At 32.1% G+C, this 21,244-nt stretch overlaps 1 protein-coding gene and 1 non-coding gene across 12 annotated transcripts in view; one reads left to right on the plus strand and one right to left on the minus strand.

The window, feature by feature from the left end:
- PDZ-GEF (PDZ domain-containing guanine nucleotide exchange factor) overlaps window positions 1-21,244 on the minus strand; it is a 96,798-nt gene that overhangs the window by 31,969 nt on the left and 43,585 nt on the right. For all 11 annotated transcript variants that reach the window (XM_064359973.1, XM_064359980.1, XM_064359979.1 and 8 more), the window contains one exon: window positions 6,708-6,783. In XM_064359973.1, coding sequence (XP_064216043.1) covers window positions 6,708-6,783 — 76 coding nt within the window. The remainder of the gene's footprint in view (window positions 1-6,707; window positions 6,784-21,244) is intronic.
- On the plus strand, window positions 12,338-12,427 carry Mir3895 (microRNA mir-3895). The gene has a single exon (NR_038754.1). It is a non-coding gene; the product is annotated as a microRNA mir-3895 (primary transcript).

Consider the following 21,244-nt stretch of genomic DNA (forward strand, 5'->3'; position numbering starts at 1 on the left):
TCAACCCCCTATCCAAAGTGTTATAAACTGAATTTTTCCGTCTCAAATTTACGACCGCCACCGAGACCCGCTTTTCCGGCGGCAATCTGTCAATTTGGACCGCCGTCAACAACGCGTGTTTCAACATTTTCCTCGACTCTCTACAACTGAACCGCCTCTTAACAGCCACGACAGTCAACGGATTTTTTTGTTTCCTTCCGTTTTAGATAAACCGACCCACTCAAATCTAGGATAAAACAAACAAACGAAATTTCCTACAAATGGGTGCAATACAGATTGGGTTTCGTTCTGCTTTTGCCGTCAGCACGAACCAACTCGATCGAAATGCACTTAGAGGAATCGGATCACGAATTTGTTTTAATTGAATTGAACGGCGAGATCGCGTGGCGGAAACGGTTCTTCCTGTTGTTGCGTTCCGGGAAGAGTGGTAAATACAGAGCGTGAACGAATGATATTCCCGGAAATTTGAGCGTTTTTCCGAAAAGTTGCCATGGGTTGTTTTTTTATGGATGATGGAGGTGGACTTCCCGGGCCATATTTCATACCAGTGCGCGGAAATATTGGAAATTTGAAATTGAAATTAGATAATTCATTTCCTTGTACGAATAAATCACAAATTTATAGTTCAAAACGTCTCAATTATTTATATTTACACCAAAAACGATTCCTAAATCCGCGCAGTTCAAATAATTTAACATTAATTTGTACTTTGTAGATTAGAGAAATGGGCTAATTAAAAAATGTCACAATTTTTCAGCTATCTCAGAAATTTGTTTACTTTTTTATAATCAGCCGGTGTTTCCCTGTAATCAACAATTCAAAACTGTATTTTTGGGACAAATAAATTAATTAATAAACCAGTCAAAAATCAAATGTCTTTTTCAGAAAAAAAATTCGAGCATTTCCCAAAAATTAAAATTTCTGTTAATTTTCTTTTATTATTTTTTCAATTTTTTTTGTTATTTAAGTACTCCCGAATTAGATCACCTGAAGACTACGAAAGATTTTCCAATTTTCTCGACGTTAATAGAGTTCCGAAACATTTTAATTAATAATTTCGAAAGATTTTCCAAAATAAAATAAGAAAAACATTTTATTTCCCAATAAAAATGAATTTCTTGTTCTTGGTTATTTTATAGTTTCACGTACTGTATTAAGTTTATTCTACGCCAATAGGCTTTCTAGAGCATTTTAACTAACTAACCAAAATTGACAAAAACTATAAAAAATGAGATACTTTAGCATAAAAATAACCAGCTATCCCTAAAGAAGAAAACGATTTACAGATTTTACATTAAATAACTATAAGTTGTTTTTACGATATTTTGATAACTTTACCCATATTTCTCCAATATTTTCAAAATTTTAGTGATTTGATCAAACACATACAGGGTGCTCAAAAACTCAGTGGTACGTTATTGAGAAGCAAGTGCAGATTACGGGAAAAATATTGAAAAAATTCCTAAAGTTATATTTTAAAAAATCTGGAGCTACAAACTTATTGTGTTAACTTCTTTAGTTTTCATTATTTTTTTATGTTTTTATGTTTCATACCAGGTAATCGTTCCGTAACAAAACGATGAATAATTATTTTTAATTTACTATCAGATTTTAGCAGTTTCTTTAATTAAAAAATTAAAATTTATCTAAAAAATCACAATGTGTAGATGTGCCAACACTGGGAATTATTTCCTAGGAAACCGTTCCAAAAATAATTTATTTTTATTGTTGCTCAAATTCTATTGCGATCATAACTGTTAGACAACGTTGCCACATATCATTTACCTAAAATTAGTTATTTATCAATAACTTTAATACAAAGAGTTTTTTTACTATTTTTACCTTTATATGTAACCACTTCTCTACCACACACCATTGAGTTGGTGCGCCAGTTTTTGAGCACGCTGTATACAAAACTCCAAAAATTTGCCACATTTGTCTATGTCAACAGACTTTCCAGAACACTCTACATGCGTACAACATTTTAACTTTGTCTGATAGTTCTCCAGAAATTGTTAAAAAATAAAAACAAAAAACACCTTTGTATAAAAAAATTAACTTGCAAAATATCTTCCCTAGAACAACGATTTACACAGTTGAATTCATGGATTATTTTACATTGAATATACGTATGTTTTAAGTTTTTTGAAAATACTATATTTTTGAATAATTTATTTCTTACAAATTATATTTATACAATTTTCTAATGTTTATGACTTGATCAAACATAGGATTGGCAATTTTTTAATTTCGCAGCAATAGACTTTCCAGAATACTTTACATGCGCATAGCCTGCTAGATCCCCAAAAATTGACACAAAACACAAAAATTTTGAATAATAACTCAAAAAATAGCCTCCCTAGAACAAAACGGTTAAAACGGTCGATTAACTGAACCATTTTACATTTAAAAAGTTTGAGTTTTATGACATTTGAAAACGTTTACGATTTTTTAGTTTTATTTTAATAATGAAACACAAAAGGTTAGCAATTACTAAATCCATTCGAAACTACCCAAAATTTCCCACTTTTTTCCACGTCAAAATACTTTTCAAAACACTTTTTGACTTCGCCTGAAACTTTTTCCGAAAATGACAAAAAACGCCGAAAAAAATTCGAGCATCTTTAAATTAAAAAATAATAATAACCTGACCTGACCTGACCTGAATTTACACAGTTGATTTCCTGGATTATTTTACATTAAATAAGTTTAAGTTCCTTATGATATTTCCAAAATTTTCTGTTTTTTTCATTTTTTTTCAATATTTTGCTGAATGTTCCGGTCATTTTATAGAAAACTAGAAAATTTGGCTAGTTGTGAGTTATCATTAGATTTAGGAATTGACAAGTGCGGAACATTATTCACAAAAATGGGCTTCAGAAATTACAAAAAAAATCAAACACCGTATACCAACTCGAAAACTATCCACAATAGAACAAAACAACATAAACATGCGATTTCCTGGATCATTCTACATGAAAAAGGTAGGTATATATTTCTTTATATTTGACTAATGCTAAAAATGGTTTTTCTCAAAATATCAAAATAATTATTTTTATAAATTTTATGTTTTCAAATAAGATTTGACAAGGCTACCAAAAGGCTTCGGTTGGTTGCCGGAGTCAAAGTTAATTACCGTCCTAGTACTTAAAAATAGCATTTATACTAGTGTGGGTTCTCAGTTAGATTACGTTATTAATTGTGTTTTAATTGTTATTTTATCATTAGTTATCTACTTATTACTTGCTTGTTAGTAGAAAAAATCGCATCTCTGCTAAATCTATCAGTTTCCAAATCCCGTAAATGGAAAAACTCGCTACGAAATCCCTCGTTTAGGGTTTCCCTCCTTGGCATTCACCCAAAGTCTTTCGAATCCTTACAGTCGGCTTTAGCATTGAAATATCGCATTAATTTGTCTCGATTTGTTTTCTTTGAATCGTCTCTGGTCTTACAAGTCTTCTATTTAAAAAATGTGGAAACCTTGTCGTTTATTTATTCTCTCTTGACGCCGCCAATGGACGTAGGCGCCCCGGTAATTATTATCGACGCGTCTTCAACAGCCCACGATTATTATCGATTTGGTTTTTACCATTCATTGTCGTGGGCCATAAAATCCATAATCGGACGTACAAATGGTTTTGTTCGGCAGACGCAACGGCCAATTACTGTGCTACCGTCCCCGTTGTTTGTCAAGGGGGTGGCGGCGTCGCTTAGCAACCTATGATGAACTGCCGGTAACCTTCGACCTTTTGCTCCATATAACACAACCACGACCTGTTTGAATCAGACGGAGGATCTCGGAACGGGATAGGTGCAAGGGGTGTGCCAACAGAAGAATGTTAATTACAGAGAATCGAGAAAATTACGATTGTTTTGCCTGTTATTACGACGAGGAATTATTTCTACCAGTTGTGATTGCCTCTAATACTGACTTGGATTTCTGTGTTTATTTTTCTTTAAACTACGAAAATTTTGGAAAAAAGTCATCCCTAGTTAATTCGAAATGATCAAAACAATTTTACACAGGCGATTGTGATTGCCTTGAGTTTGATCTAATCACTAAAATTTTGAAAAAAAAATCGGAGAAATGCAAAGTTTTCGAATATTACAGAAAATGTCCACTTGTTGCGAACTATATGCGTGTATAGTAGTGTTCCAGAAAGTGGAAAATTTGAGGAAGTTTCCAGTTATTATTATATTAGTCACTTTAACAAAATGTACAATAAATTTGAAAAAATAATATAAGATTTTTAAATTTCATAAAAACAATTTTTTTTATCTAAAATAATCTACGAAATCCACTGTGCAATTCGGTTAGATCTAGAAAGAATACTTTTTGAGTTATTTTTTTATGCAAAAGTGTTCAAAAAATTTTGGTTTTTTCACAATTTTTAGAGAATTTTGAGACAAAATTAAAATGTTGTGATCTATGCCCATATAATGAATTCTGAAAAATCTCTTGTTGTAGAGAAAAGGTGGCAAAGTCTCGGTGGTTAAAATGTAAGAATTTAAAAAAAAATGAATAAATACGTAATGTTACATTATTTACTAGAAAATTTAAAAAGCGTTTTATAAAACAAATAATCTCAAAGTGTCCAGATTTCAAACCAACAGACAGCTTTAGAAAAGAACCAGAGAAGAATCTTAGAAAAAATCTAAAGAAGAGTAAAGAAACATTCTAAATAACACTACAGAATATCGAAAAAACGAAGAGTGGAATCTAAAATAAAATTTGGAGAATATAATAAAAATAATTTTAGATAAAATCTACAAAATAATTCTAAAGTAGAGTCTAGAGAAAACAATACTAATAAAAAATCTAGAACGAATTTATGAGCAAATTTAAAGAAGAAAAGAGTCCAGATTTCAGATCTTCAAACAACTTTAGAAAACAAAAAAACAACAAAAAAATCTTCAGAAAAATGAGAAGAGAATAGTACAGAAAGTTTGCCAAAGAATAATCTAGAAAAGTGATTATAAAACAATTTTGAAGAGATTATGAAATAATTCTAAAAAAAAGTACGAAAGTATATATAAAAGAATAAAAATAGGTTTATAAATTAATCTAATTCAAATTGCTGACCTAGAAATGACAAGAAAAAAATCAGGTAATAATGAAATTTTCAAAAATGTACAAAAACAATGCCACAGAATCATGGAAGAGTTGTAAACGAAACTAGATATTAATTTTAAAAAGACCTAGAATATAATCTAAGATACAATGTTTATGTTGTTTAACCATGAAGTTAAACAAGATCTGAAATTTAGACTCTTTTAGATATAAAACCTGTTTTAGATTTGTTTATAAAATAATTTAGATAAAATTTACCGACATAATTCTAAAGAAAAATCTAGAAAAGAATTTATAAACAAATCTAAAAAGTCCAAATTTCAAAAACAAACTTCAGAAAAAAACTTCAGAAAAATCTACAGAGAAGTACAAAGACATCGCTAAAAAATAATCTTGAAAACTTCTAAACAAAATTCTTCTCAGAACAATGAAGAAAAAGTGGTTATAAAACCATTTTTAAAACAGTCCACAAAATAACTCTAAAAGAGAATACAAAATTATAAAAAAAATAAAAATGCGTTTATAACATAATCTAAAGAAGAATTCAGATTTGTAAATAAAACTAGTACTTTATTAATTTTGAGAGTATTTAGAAAATGTTTAGGTTGTTTAACCATGAAGTCAAGGAAGATTTAAACTCCACGACATCCGGCTCGAGGGACCATATCTTTGAGTATTGTACCTCACTGAAGGTGATTCTTGTTATTGGTGTTTCATACAATAAATAAACTATCAGACTGATTGCCTTTTTACTTTTTAATATTCACCAAACTCGTAACATCAATTTTTAAACTCGAAAGCAGAATTCCCTTCTCCCTACTACTTAGTTTATTAATAAATGTGATAAGAGAGTCAGACAAATGATTAAATTTTTTGAATAATGAATGTGAGGGTTCGGAGTCGAGACACCAGACAGACAGACGGCGCCCAATATTACACACGAGTGGACGCTTCATCACAAGAGACAATTTCAAAAGCTTTGAATAATAAATCCGACACGTAAATGTGACTCCGAGCCAAAAATATATCTATTAAGATCAGAAGGAATTATTGTGAAATTCTAGGCGTGGTTCAAACTGAAAAAGGAGGCGCAAAATGATTGATTCATCCACCAGTAACAAAAATAATAACATTAAGTAATTTAATTTTTCATCAATTTTCAAACTAGAAAAATGAGTAAAAATACGTTATTGTGAGACTTCCTATGTGAATATAAAGTTTAAGGCTTCAATCCTGCCGTCCAAAATCTCGCGATAAAATTACAAATCTCGTCACGTTGATAAAAGCGTGTTAAAAATGCACGAGACTTCCTTTGGACATGATTACTCATTAGTTCATCACTTATCAACAAAGCTGTCGGCGCCTCGGTCACATTCTTTCCAGCAAAGATAAGAAAATCCCGACATTGTCTTTTTTTCTTCCCGTGTAAACAATAAGTGCAGCAAACAGTCGCTTACTCAATTATTATCTACCAGTCAACGTTTCGCAGTATTCCTCCAATTTGTCAATCGAGGAAGGAAATGATATAATTTAGAAAACGACGACGATGTAATACGCTCCGGTTCTCGCACATACTTGTAATTAGTCGGTGCAGGAAAGTGTGGTCAATTATTTTTTCGAAAAGGGTTGGACTTACCACAATCATCTCTGACGGTTCCAGGACAAAACACACGTTCTGGCGACGAGCGCTGCCTCCGGTTCTTTTGCCGAAACTGGAAAGAAATAAAAAATGATATAATGGAGCGAAATTTTACAAATTTCCGAAAAGTGTTAAATAAAAGAGGAAACAAAAGCAGACTATAAAAAATATCAATAGAAACATATTCTGAACTTCTTGCCTTATTCGACAAACCAGGTTTAAAAATTGGAAACACAAGTATGTAGTAAATTAGATTAATTAATGACTCATAAATTAGCAAAGCATACTGTGATTAATAATTTATATCAATTTCTCATAAGGAAAACTTAAACTAAGTGATCTTTTTCGCATTTGTTTGATCTTCTCATACTCAATTCAGCACACAGAAGTTTAACTGTACTAAAAAAAATTATAAGAAAAAAATATTGGTCAGAACTTATTTATAGGAACTCATAGAATTTTGTTTTTTCATTATTTGTTTAAAAAAAAGTGAAACATAAAACACTTAACAGTTAAATTGCTGAACAATTTGAAGAAAAAGAAACAAAATTTGAATTATTTTTTAAGTTTAATTATTTAATTTGTTTTGTTTTAAGTGTTACAATTATGTTGTCTGAGAACGTTTAGAATTACAGAGGTCAAGAGTTCGGATCATAGAAATACTTCACGCAATCAAAGCGTTCGAATTACCAATTATTTGGATTATCGACAGGTTGAATTCGCCAGACATGAAAATAAAATGAAAAATTGCTGAATTAGGTCGAAAATGTTTTATCTAGCACATTAAAAACAAATTATTTACCAAAAAATCTTTGCTATTTAAAAAAGGTGCTTATCATTTTGTTTAAAAATTTATTAAAAAAAATAATTTGATTTTTGTTTAAGTGTTTTTGATTTGATTTTATTAAAATTAGTTTTAACATTTCAAAATTTTCAATCCAAACATGCAATTATTTTGGAAACTAAGGTAACTAGACCGAAAAATTGCCAAACTGAGTCAAAAACCTCAAAAAAAAAAACAAAAAAATCGATGTCACTTAAAAAAATCTAAAAAAATTTATTTGTTTTTTGTTTAAGTTTTTTAGTACGTCTATAATGTTAATGTTGTATAAACGTCAAGTAATAAATAAACCGTAAATCTGTTGATTATATTTTTTATTAAATTCTAAACTAAACGAAATCTAAAAAAAAAAAACTACAAATAAATATAAATAAAATTTATCTTTGACATTTTGATTTATATTTAAACGTTTTTAATCCAAAAATGCAATTATTTAGCGAAATTTCGGTGCACATAAACCGTTAACATTCCTAATGAGGTCAAAAAACTCAAAAATTACAAAAAAAAACGTTGCCATTTGAAAAAAGAATGCAATACAATAGTCTAAAAGAATCATTCTTAGTCATAATGTTGTTTTGATTTAATTGTTTGTTGGTGTTGTCTGAATTTTTAATTTCCAGAATCTTGCTCTTAACATTTTTTTACTTACTTTTATACCTAAATTAAAACCTTAAAATTTGTACCACATTTTAGCGATGGAGTTGGCCTAGCTCTCTTAGCTCCGCTGTAATCGGCGTTTGAACTGGAATTTAGGTCGCATTTGAACGTTTTAAATCCAAAAACGCAATTATTTTAGGAAATTTCGATGCAAATAAACCAAAATCAGCGTTAAAAACCTGTTTTTTCTACTATTAAATGCACTTAAACTTGTAGATTTTAAAGGCGGTTTCAACAGCACAGCAGATTTTGTGCTCGAACCAACTGTTTCGCCGTAATCGACGTTCAAAAAACGTAAATGTTAGAATTGCAAACCGCTTTAGCGATTTTTTTTAATAATTTAATATTTCTTTTAATATTAATTAAGTTTGATTTATTTTAATTTGTCAAGCTTATTCCGATGGGATCGATCTAGCTCTCTTAGCTCCGCTGTAATCGGCGTTTGAATTGGAATTTAGGTCACATTTGAACGTTTTAAATCCAAAAACGCAATTATTTATAAAATTTCAATGCAAATAAACCAAAATCAGTGTCAAAAACCTGTTTTTTCTACCATTAAATGCACTTAAACTCTTAGATTTTAAAGGCGACTTCAACAGCACAGCGCATTTTGCGCTCGCACCAACTGTTTCACCGTAATCGACGTTCAAACAGCGTGAATGTTAGAAATGCAAACCGCTTTAGCGTTTTTTTATCAATTTAATATTTCTTCTAATATTAATTAAGTTTGATTTTTTTTTAATTTGTCAAGCTTATTCCGATGGAATCGGCCTAGCTCTCTTAGCTCCCCTGTAATCGGCGTTTGAACTGGAATTTAGGTCGCATTTGAACGTTTTAAATCCAAAAACGCAATTATTTTAGGAAATTTCGATGCAAATAAACCAAAATCAGCGTTAAAAACCTGTTTTTTCTACTATTAAATGCACTTAAACTTGTAGATTTTAAAGGCGGTTTCAACAGCACAGCAGATTTTGTGCTCGAACCAACTGTTTCGCCGTAATCGACGTTCAAAAAACGTAAATGTTAGAATTGCAAACCGCTTTAGCGATTTTTTTTAATAATTTAATATTTCTTTTAATATTAATTAAGTTTGATTTATTTTAATTTGTCAAGCTTATTCCGATGGGATCGATCTAGCTCTCTTAGCTCCGCTGTAATCGGCGTTTGAATTGGAATTTAGGTCACATTTGAACGTTTTAAATCCAAAAACGCAATTATTTATAAAATTTCAATGCAAATAAACCAAAATCAGTGTCAAAAACCTGTTTTTTCTACCATTAAATGCACTTAAACTTTTAGATTTTAAAGGCGACTTCAACAGCACAGCGCATTTTGCGCTCGCACCAACTGTTTCACCGTAATCGACGTTCAAACAGCGTGAATGTTAGAAATGCAAACCGCTTTAGCGTTTTTTTATCAATTTAATATTTCTTCTAATATTAATTAAGTTTGATTTTTTTTTAATTTGTCAAGCTTATTCCGATGGAATCGGCCTAGCTCTCTTAGCTCCCCTGTAATCGGCGTTTGAACTGGAATTTAGGTCGCATTTGAACGTTTTAAATCCAAAAACGCAATTATTTTAGGAAATTTCGATGCAAATAAACCAAAATCAGCGTTAAAAACCTGTTTTTTCTACTATTAAATGCACTTAAACTTGTAGATTTTAAAGGCGGTTTCAACAGCACAGCAGATTTTGTGCTCGAACCAACTGTTTCGCCGTAATCGACGTTCAAAAAACGTAAATGTTAGAATTGCAAACCGCTTTAGCGATTTTTTTTAATAATTTAATATTTCTTTTAATATTAATTAAGTTTGATTTATTTTAATTTGTCAAGCTTATTCCGATGGGATCGATCTAGCTCTCTTAGCTCCGCTGTAATCGGCGTTTGAATTGGAATTTAGGTCACATTTGAACGTTTTAAATCCAAAAACGCAATTATTTATAAAATTTCAATGCAAATAAACCAAAATCAGTGTCAAAAACCTGTTTTTTCTACCATTAAATGCACTTAAACTTTTAGATTTTAAAGGCGACTTCAACAGCACAGCGCATTTTGCGCTCGCACCAACTGTTTCACCGTAATCGACGTTCAAACAGCGTGAATGTTAGAAATGCAAACCGCTTTAGCGTTTTTTTATCAATTTAATATTTCTTCTAATATTAATTAAGTTTGATTTTTTTTTAATTTGTCAAGCTTATTCCGATGGAATCGGCCTAGCTCTCTTAGCTCCCCTGTAATCGGCGTTTGAATTGGAATTTAGGTCACATTTGAACGTTTTAAATCCAAAAACGCAATTATTTATAAAATTTCAATGCAAATAAACCAAAATCAGCGTCAAAAACCTGTTTTTTCTACCATTAAATGCACTTAAACTTGTAGATTTTAAAGGCGGCTTCAACAGCACAGCGCATTTTGCACTCGCACCAACTGTTTCGCCGTAATCGACGTTCAAAAAGCGTAAATGTTAGAATTGCAAACCGCTTTGTCGTTTTTTTTTTATCAATATAATATTTCAACATTAACTAATTAAGAGCCTAGCTCTCTTAATTCGTCTGTAGTCGGCATTTGAATTGAAATTTTGACTATATCTAAACGTTTTAAAGGCAAATACGCAATTATTTCATTAAATTTCGATACAAATTAACGAAAAAACTGCACAAATTTAAATTTTCTATTTAAAAAATCTATTCACCATCAAAAAAAGATAAAAATATTAAACTGTAGAGCAAAAGTCAGTTTACCAGTGTGTAGACTGTAGAAACCTACTTTCTATTAAATCAAAAAATGTTATTATTACATTTCGTTGCCAAAAATTTTATTTTTTTTTACTTTCTTGAACGCATTCAAACCAGAATTATCCTATATATCAAAATTAGACAAAAAAACAGGAACCAATCAATCTAAAAAAAAATTGGTAAAATCGATGTATCATCATCTTGCAGTCTCATATCTTATGCTGAATTTCCTAATAGTTGAAATTTGTTTTTATGGCATGTGCCTTGACCGTAATCCTTTATTTAACTATTGGAAGCTTTTATCCGAATTCGCTAGTACATTGCCATAACAATAAACCCTCTCGAATCACTCCTCCTCGGCAAGTTTTATGAACCTCTCAAGTGCACTTGCCTGTCTTGCAAGTTGCCATATTTTCCATTTTATCGTCACTCTAATCCCAACTTGTGTGCCTTTGAGCTGAAAAACGGATCAATTCAAGTCTGGCAATCCCCAGCGAGTACAAGCCGCAAACTCCCCATTGTCGTCAACCCCTTCGAAAACTCCACTCCGCCTCATTGTTTATTTCCAGCGCACACGATCCGCAACCAAAAGAGCAAATAACGTTGCTGAATACAGGCCATCGAACTATAATAATAGTCCCATAAATCGAGACTCACATTCTCCGCTTCCACTGTCGCATTTTTGGTCATGCAAGAGGAGAAAACCGCACCTTAATTTCTCTTTTGGCATTTTTCGCAATAATTCAACCTTGAATCTGTGGAAGTGACAGGGGGCCGTTTAACTCACCCTCGTTTCCTACTCCAACACCTAACGCGGAAGAGGTCTCTCTTCATCAGAGGCCCGAATTGATCGGTGTTATTATACTGGTTTTATCTGATGGATAGAGCGTGTTTAATGCTGGCCTTCGAATTTTTCCGGCAAGAGATCGATCGAGAGTTGGAAACGTACCAACCAAAAGCAAGAACCGAACATCTACGAAATTATCAGACGCGTGCAAGTTTGAGAAAACAAGATAAAATAACTCGAAAAGTTTGAATTTTGCATACTGTTCCTGTTTTACACAAGATTTGAAAAGTTTGAAGGGCAGTGACAACATTTTTTCCACTCTATGAACAAATAACGCGTTGATTCCGCTGGAATCGGCCTAGTGCTCTTAGTTCCGCTGTAATCGGCGTTTAAAAACTAAATTTGTTCATTCGATATATGGCCTTGAATCCTTGAAACTTGTGTCTACTATGTATTTTCTAGGCAATTTGGCCCTAGTTCCAATTTCCAACAGTTTCGCCGTAATCGGCATTAGAAAAGTGTAAAAGTTAGAACTGCCAACAATTTCTAGCGTGTTTCTGTCAATCTAATATTTCATCCAACAATAACTAAGTTTGAATTTTTTTCGATTTATTGAGTTGATTACGATGGTATCGGTCTAGCTCTCGAAGTTCCGCTGTAATCGGAACCGGAACCGGAATCGCCTTGATAATAGTAAATTCACTTCTAGATTTTAATAGGAGTTCCAATGGCACTAAGCTTTTTGCGCTAGCAACAACAGTTTCGCCGTAATCGGCGTCCAAAAAGCGTAATACAAGTTAGAAACCGCTGTAATCGGAAGCGGAATCATTTTTTTACTATTTTAGGGCCTTGATAATAGTAAATTAGCTTGTAAATTTTAATAAAAGTTCCAATAACACTGAGCTTTTTGCGCTAGAAACAACAGTTTCGCCGTAATCGGCAGTCAAAAAGCGTAATAAAGTTAGAATTGCAAACCGTTTTGGTGTTTTTTTAAAATGTACCTAAAATATTTCCTCTAACAACAATTAATTAAGTTTAAAATTAGCGAGTTGATTCTGATGAGATCGGCTTAGCTCTCTTGGTTCCACTGTAATCGGAACCAGAATCTTTTTTTTACTCTTTAGGGCCTTGATAATAGTAAACTAGCTTGTAAATTTTAATAGGAGTTCCAATGACACTGAGCTTTTTGCGCTAGCAACAACAGTTTCGGCGTAATCGGCGTCCAAAAAGCGTAATAAAGTTAGAATTGCAGACCGTTTTGACGTTTTTTAAAATCTACCTAATATTTCCTCTAACAAAAATTTATTAAATTTGAAATTAGCGAGTTGATTCCGATGGAATCGACCTAGCTCTCTTAATTCCGCTGTAATCGGAACCGGAATCGTTTTTTTTACTGTTTTAGAGCCTTGATAATAGTAAATTAGCTTGTAGATTTTAAAGGGAGTTGCAATAAAACTGAGCTTTTTGCGCTAGCAACAACAGTTTCTGCGTAATCAGCGTCCAAAAAGCCTAATAAAGTTAGAATTTCAAACCGTTTTGGCGTTTTTTGAAATCTACCTAATATTTCCTTTAACAACAATTAATTAAGTTTGAAATTGGCGAGTTGATTCCGATGGAATCGGCCTAGCTCTCACAGTTCCGCTGTAATCGGAACCGGAATCGTTTTTTTTTACTATTTCGAGCCTTGACAATAGTAAATTAGCTTGTAGATTTTAATGGGCGTTCCAATGACACTGTGCTTTTTGCACTAGCAACAACAGTTTCGCCGTAATCGGCGTCCAAAAAGCGTAAAAGTTAGAATTGCTGACCGTTTTGACGTTTTTTAAAATCTACCTAATATTTCCTTTATTAGCGAGTTGATTCCGATGGAATCGACCTAGCTCTCTTAATTCCGCTGTAATCGGAACCAGAATCTTTTTTTTTTACTATTTTAGAGCCTTGATAATAGTAAATTGGTTTGTAGATTTTAATGGGATGGGAGTTGCAATAAAACTAAGCTTTTTGCACTAGCAACAACAGTTTCTCCGTAATCAGCGTCCAAAAAGCCTAATAAAGTTAGAATTTCAAACCGTTTTGGCGTATTTTGAAATCTACCTAATATTTCCTTTAACAACAATTAATTAAGTTTGAAATTAGCGAGTTGATTCCGATGGAATCGGCCTAGCTCTCACAGTTCCGCTGTAATCGGAACCGGAATCGTTTTTTTTTACTATTTCGAGCCTTGACAATAGTAAATTAGCTTGTAGATTTTAATGGGCGTTCCAATGACACTGTGCTTTTTGCACTAGCAACAACAGTTTCGCCGTAATCGGCGTCCAAAAAGCGTAAAAGTTAGAATTGCTGACCGTTTTGGCGTTTTTAAAATTGTACCTAATATTTTCTCTAACAACAATTAATTAAGTTTGAAATTAGCGAGTTGTTTCCGATGGAATCGACCTAGCTCTCTTAATTCCGCTGTAATCGGAACCGGAATCTTTTTTTTTACTATTTTAGAGCCTTGATAATAGTAAATTGGTTTGTAGATTTTAATGGGATGGGAGTTGCAATAAAACTAAGCTTTTTGCACTAGCAACAACAGTTTCTCCGTAATCAGCGTCCAAAAAGCCTAATAAAGTTAGAATTTTAAACCGTTTTGGCGTTTTTTAAAATCCACCTTATATTTCCTTTAACAACAATTAATTAAGTTTGAAATCGACCTAGCTCTCTTAGTTCCGCTGTAATCGGAACCGGAATCGTTTTTTCTACTATTTTAGGGCCTTGATAATAGTAAATTACCTAGTAGATTTTAATGGGTGTTCCAAGGACACTGTGCTTTTTGCGCTAGCAACAACAGTTTCGCCGTAATCGGCGTATGAGAAGCAAAAATTGTAAAAACTCCAAACACTTTTTAGTGTTTTCCTCAGAAACAACAAGACTTTAATTCAAATTTTTTCCAATTTAGTGCCCTGGTTCCAATGGAATCGGCCTAGCTCTCTTAGCTCCGATGTAATCGGCGTTTGAAAACTATCTATAGTTTCAAAACTTGCATTTTTTACTGCTTTATAGTGTCGTTTTTTTAAGAATTTTACATATTACTTTTATTCATAAGATACACCACGATTTACAGTAAATATTTTAAATAAATCAAGTTATAGATTAAACAATTACACATTTCTTGGTTATCAAAGTATGAATAATAATAGATTTCGGGAACCGATTAGCAGACAACAAAGTTGCTCTAAATATGGCTAGAACGACAATTAAACTTTGATTGAGGTCATTTTATCACACTAATATTTCTCCTAACAGTAATTTAGATAAACCATAAATAACCGTTCCCTCTTATTGAACCGAAATAGCTCGAGAAGTTTGATTGAACAGGCCATAAATTGAAACATTTGTAAGCTGTCGAACTTCCAGCCTGGAAACCGTCTTATTAATATCGTTCGCAGTGAGGGAGAATTCTATTATTATTGACACAATTCCAGAGCTGCAGCAAACGTCAAATTAAAACTGGAACGCCGATCGATACTCCAAACCCAACAATTTTCCCATTTATTTATATTATTCACCATTTTTTGAATCACCTCATGACTCATCCATTGCATTGGAAACTGAAATCTAATTCGAATCCAAATCCGTTCAGACACGCACCACCACTTGACTTTAATTGGATAACCGAAGGGAGGTTGCAGCCCCTGAGACAAGGGTTGTCCGATCGGAACGTCGCTAATTAAACGGCTTTTATTCCCTCTTTACCAAATTGGGCTGTGAAATAACGTTGCCGATTGCTAATTAAATAGGAGTTAACGGAAGGGTGGTATTTTTGCGCCTGTGGCGATCATTAGAAGAGATAAATAAGAAAAACGTGCAATTACGTTTACGTAAAAACTAGTTTGAGGGTTACGTAAGCTTTCGGAAAGTACTGGCACGACTACTTTTGCTTTTCGAAGCGGTCTTGAGTTATCGTTTAATTAAACGGGACTTTATAAAGTGATGGTCCATGGGTTGGTCGGAGATAAATTATTTTTGCGAAATGGAACAATTGGGAAATGTAAGTGAGTCACCTATACCATCGTGGACCAACTAGTCCATTGTGAAAATAACAATACGTGTTTGTTGATGGAAACTAGGACGTGTGTTATAACGCATTGCTTGTGTTTTTGAAGACATTCCGATGGGTTTTCATGACAAGTTGAAGGTTTTGTCGCAACTAACGGGTTATCAGGAAAATTGTGACGGTTTCTTACAAATCCAACGGTATTTTAATACATAGGGTTTGTGTCGTTGTAATTGAATAAGTAAGTTCCTAAGTAATTGAAAGTTGGAAGAACTGCAACAGTTTGTCCACGGTAGTCGAAATGAAAAAATGAAATAGAATTTGTCAGTTCTGTACCTGTCAGGTGTTTATACAGGGTTAGTCTTATGTAGTTGCATAAAGTTACGAAATGCCAAAATATGTAGTAACGAATAGTAAAGTTCTAATTCTAGACTGAAAAACTGCCGAAAAATACCATTAACTTTTAAACTTTAAATACAGTAGAGTCTAGTTATAGCGAACCCGCTTATAACAACTTCGAATATGGTAAATCATACAAGGCTTAAAATCTTGTAATTCTTCGATTATAACGAACTCTTGAATGCTAATTAACAGATTATTCAACTAGTGACTGAAAACCAGAGCCGAGAAAGAAGAAAACGAATACAAAAAAAAACATTTCTATTCCTTCTATTACTGAAATGCTCCAAACATGCCCGAAATTTGCATTTTTTCGAGTTAGAACCTGTTTGGAATAGTTCTTCAAAGCTACGTGGGTCAATAAAAACAAATAATACAATGTGTTCAAAAATGATTGTTCATCAAGTGGACTATGGAATTCATATTCAATGTAACAATATTCAATTGTTATTTTTAATTATGCTGTTATACATCTCTATATTTTTGTTTACAATTTGAGATAGTACACTAAAAATATTCAAAAAATACGCAAAATAAAATTACAAAAATTAAATAAACTAGTATTTAATATAAAAAATTTGACGTAAACATCGCGTTTAGTAAAAAAATTTGGAAATGTTGCAACTGGACAAGATTCTGTTTAAATATTCTCAATTGAAAATAATATTTAAAATTTCTAACAAGGCGAATAGACCAATCAAATTGGTTCAATTTAATTGTGGATTGACGTTCTTTCAATTAATTTGACTGCGACACTAATCAGTAGGTTTATAAAGGATATCATGTTTTTATGGAATAACCCTGTACATACTGCTGTAATGCAAATGTTTAAGAAACACGCTGGGTTTATAATTTTCGCCCAAAATAGTCTTGACTAAAATTTTCTAAATCACTTTTTTTATTTTTCTCTGACATAAGTTGACGTGGGTCAACTTTCTATTTATTTAGGTAAGAAACTTACCTGCAGTGAGAAGTAATCTTTCTCGAATAGAACTTCAAAGAATGACTCGTGTTTCATGTTTTATTCATGCTATTTATTATCTAGATATAAACAAATAAAGTGAAAATTGTGTCTCTCTTGCAATAAATGTATTCATTACCAGAGGTTAAGCGAGTTAAAAGGTTATAAAATAACGATAATGAGTCTGGTTATATTGGCGATTATTTACGATATTTGCCCTTAACTGTCAGGGGGTAATAAATTCCCCCATATGTGCCCTGATGGTAGCAATATCCTCCCTATTGTGAGAACGAATACGAGCATTGAATAAAAGAAAATTCGATCAGCGGCTGAGAGACTTGCCATTAAATATTTTAATGATAAGTTTTGTGGATCATAATAAGTAATGTGTGAGTTAACACCGCAAATTGGATTTTTTGCAGTAAACACATTTTTCTACGAAATTTAAACAAAATTTGTCATTCGAACACGCCCACGTACTGGTAATTTAAAAAATGCGCAATCCGGCACCAAATTAATCTCCGATTAATCATCTAAACAAAACAAAGAAATAACCGCCCACTCGCTCCCACAACAATGCCACGAAAATTTACGCAAATTTATACACAAAACGAATAGTTGCGGTAAGCGACCGTGACCGCAATCCTTTCCGCCCTTAAGCAGAAAAAAGGCAAATTTCCACGCCTTGAGGCAATTTCTCTGCTGAAGTAGACCGTCCATAAGTTTTCACTCCGACTTTCTTTCGCCCAAATTGCTGATAACTTTTAATATTTCGTGTCGAAATCGAAAGGAATGCCGACAATTCGTCATGTCAGCGAGTCCAAAGATACAATTTACGCGTGAGAATTTTGGGGTTTGAGAGGAAGGAGTTTTTTTCGGACACGCACTGTGAATCATTTCCTGCCGAGTACGGAAATACGAATCTTTGTTGTTTGATGATTGTCTGGAGCTCAATCAGACTCTAGGAGGAGTTGAGAGTCGACAGGTCACTGCACTTGTACGGTACTTAGATATTAAGCAGATGTGACACTCAGACTTTATTATTTTATTAGTGAGTGACTTCATGATGAGCCTGACTGTGATTTCGCCAAATACGACGAGTCAATATTTACAAGACAATTTCGGGGAAGTACATAAAAATTTAAATCTAAAGTTGGCAATTTCTGTCACTCTTACTCTGGTTTATATAATTTGTTATCATGCATAAATTTAAAAAATCGATTATGTCAACAACTTGAGTGGTTGTCTGAATGTCTCGTGATACGAGATGTAACATTAATTGAAACAGACACTCTCACAACTTGTCAAAGCTCGTAATTAAGAAGTAGGAACTGATGAATTAAATCTTGAAACTTTTGCCAAGTTGCTGGAGAAAGTTAATTAATTTCTCATAAACAACACCTGACATTTTTTTGTACTCTTAACCTTTGCCAATTTACTTAATATTCCTGCAGTTGAATTTAATTCAATGCAAGAAACAACAGTCCTAAGCATGGCCACATTAAATGCATCATCCTGTATATAAAAACTATTTCCGTATATTTTTTTAAATAATTTAACCACAAAATGATTCTTGGAATCACTCGAGACTGATCAAAATGTGTAGCGTTTTTTTGTAAACATTTGCCAAGAAAACAATGTTTTACACACAAATGATTTAAAAGAAAATTCTTTCGTTTCGCAGTTTCACTACGTTTCAACGAGCTTTAAAAAACCAATTTTGATAGACAATAATTATGTTTAAATTACACCACAAATTAGACGGACTGATTATTAAAAAAAAAATGAATGTACAATTATGTACAGTCACGATCAAAAAGAATGAGGCACTTTTGAAATCCAGCCCGCTTGGTGCGAGTGTCATGCTTTTTGATCGTGACTGTATCTATAATGTTACTCGAAAAAGAAAAATGTGGATTTCAAGTTATGGTTTCATCTCTCCCTTCATCTTTTCTAAATCACTTTGTTTGGTGTTATAATTTGGTCCAAGGGTCCAAGTATAGACTACTGACAAAAGTAAATAAGTTTGTACAAACTTTTCTTTGACGACCTAATAAAGAAAGAATAGAAATGGTCCGCAAAAAGACAAAAATAGTTAAGTAAAAAAACAATTTTCTTCATAAAAGCATTTAAAGCACGAACGAACGACAGCGAGTGAGTGCCTCGAATAGTTGAGATTATGTTTACTAATTATTAATTATTACATGCAAAAAAAGCGGTGGAAAACGTAAGTGATTGAAAAGTTACAAAGTGTAATGACAATTTTTTGTAAATTGTGACTAAAAACGAGTCGCCAGGAGCCACGATAATTGTGCCTCAAAAAACGTTTTTATAGTCCTTTTTTAGACAGAGCCTGTCGCAAAGATTAATTCACATCCTAGAAGTTTTACTGTATTTTCTGAGAAACTATTATGAACAAAAAAGCTGTTTAAAAATTTAATGGTGATTAAAAAATTGCTTAAATTTTTCCTTCGACTTTTAAGTTCTACTGAAGAAAATTCATTGTCTTTGCAGTGTTGGTAACAAAATGTCATCTCAAGAACATGTCGCAAAGGTTAGTTCGCATCCTGAGGTTTTACTGTATTTTCTGAGAAACTATTTAGAGAATTAAAAAGTACTTTAAAAATTCAATGGTTATTAAAAAAATGCTTGAATTTTTCCTCCGTCTTTAAGTTCTGTTGTAGAAAATTGTCTTTGCACTGTTGGTAACAAAATGTCATCTCAAAAATCTGTCGTAAAGATTAGTACGCATCCTATAGTTTTACTATATTTTCTGATAAACTATTTAATGATTAAAAAAGCACCATAAAAATTTAATGGTTACGAAAAAAATTGCTTAAATTTTTTAATCGTCTTTAAGTCCTATTGTAGAAAATTTATTGTCTTTGCACTGTTGGTAGGTAACAAAGTGTCATCTCAAGAATCTGTCGCAAAAATTAGGTCGTATCCTGAGGTTTTACTGTATTTTCTGAGAAACTATTTAAAGAATTAAAAAGTACTTTAAAAATTCAATGGTTATTAAAAAAAATGCTTGAATTTTTCCTCCGTCTTTAAGTTCTGTTGTAGAAAATTGTCTTTGCACTGTTGGTAACAAAATGTCATCTCAAAAATCTGTCGTAAAGATTTGTACGCATCCTAAAGTTTTACTATATTTTCTGATAAACTATTTAATGATTAAAAAAGCACCATAAAAATTTAATGGTTACGAAAAAAATTGCTTAAATTTTTCAATCGCCTTTAAGTCCTATTGTAGAAAATTTATGGTCTTTGCACTGTTGGTAGGTAACAAAGTGTCATCTCAAGAATTTGTCGCAAAAATTAGTTCGTATCCTGAGGTTTTACTGTATTTTCTGAGAAACTACTTAATAAATAAAAAAACATTTTAAAAATTAAATAATTATTTAAAAAGATGCCTGAATTTTTCCTTCCTCTTTAAGTTCTGTTGTAGAAAATTGTCTTTGCACTATTGGTATCTCAAAAATCTGTCGTAAAGATTAGTACGCATCCCAAAGTTTTAATATATTTTCTCATAAACTATTTAATGATTAAAAAAGCACCATAAAAATTTAATGGTTACGAAAAAAATTGCTTAAATTTTTCAATCGCCTTTAAGTCCTATTGTAGAAAATTTATTGTCTTTGCACTGTTGGTAGGTAACAAAGTGTCATCTCAAGAATCTGTCGCAAAAATTAGTTCATATCCTGAGGTTTTACTGTATTTTCTGAGGAACTACTTAATAAATAAAAAAAACATTTTAAAAATTTAATGGTTATTTAAAAAAAATGCCTGAATTTTTCCTTCCTAAGTTCTAATGTAGAAAATTCAATATCTTTACACTGTTGGTAACAAAATGTCTTCTCAAGAAACTTTCGCAAAGATTAGTTCGCATCCTCAAGTTTTAAGTTTCTGAAAAACTAGTTAATGTATTCAAAAGCACCAAATTTAATAGTTATTAAAAAAATTGCTTGAATATTTCCTTCGTCTTCAAGTCCTATTCTAGAAAATTCATTATCTTTGCACTGTTGATAACAGTGTCATCTCAAGATTAGTTCGCATCCTGAGGTTTTACTGTATTTTTTAATGAATACAAAAACACTTTTAAAATTTAATGGT

Source organism: Tribolium castaneum, chromosome 1 (assembly GCF_031307605.1).
Source record: "Tribolium castaneum strain GA2 chromosome 1, icTriCast1.1, whole genome shotgun sequence".
NCBI classification, from domain to species: domain Eukaryota; kingdom Metazoa; phylum Arthropoda; class Insecta; order Coleoptera; family Tenebrionidae; genus Tribolium; species Tribolium castaneum.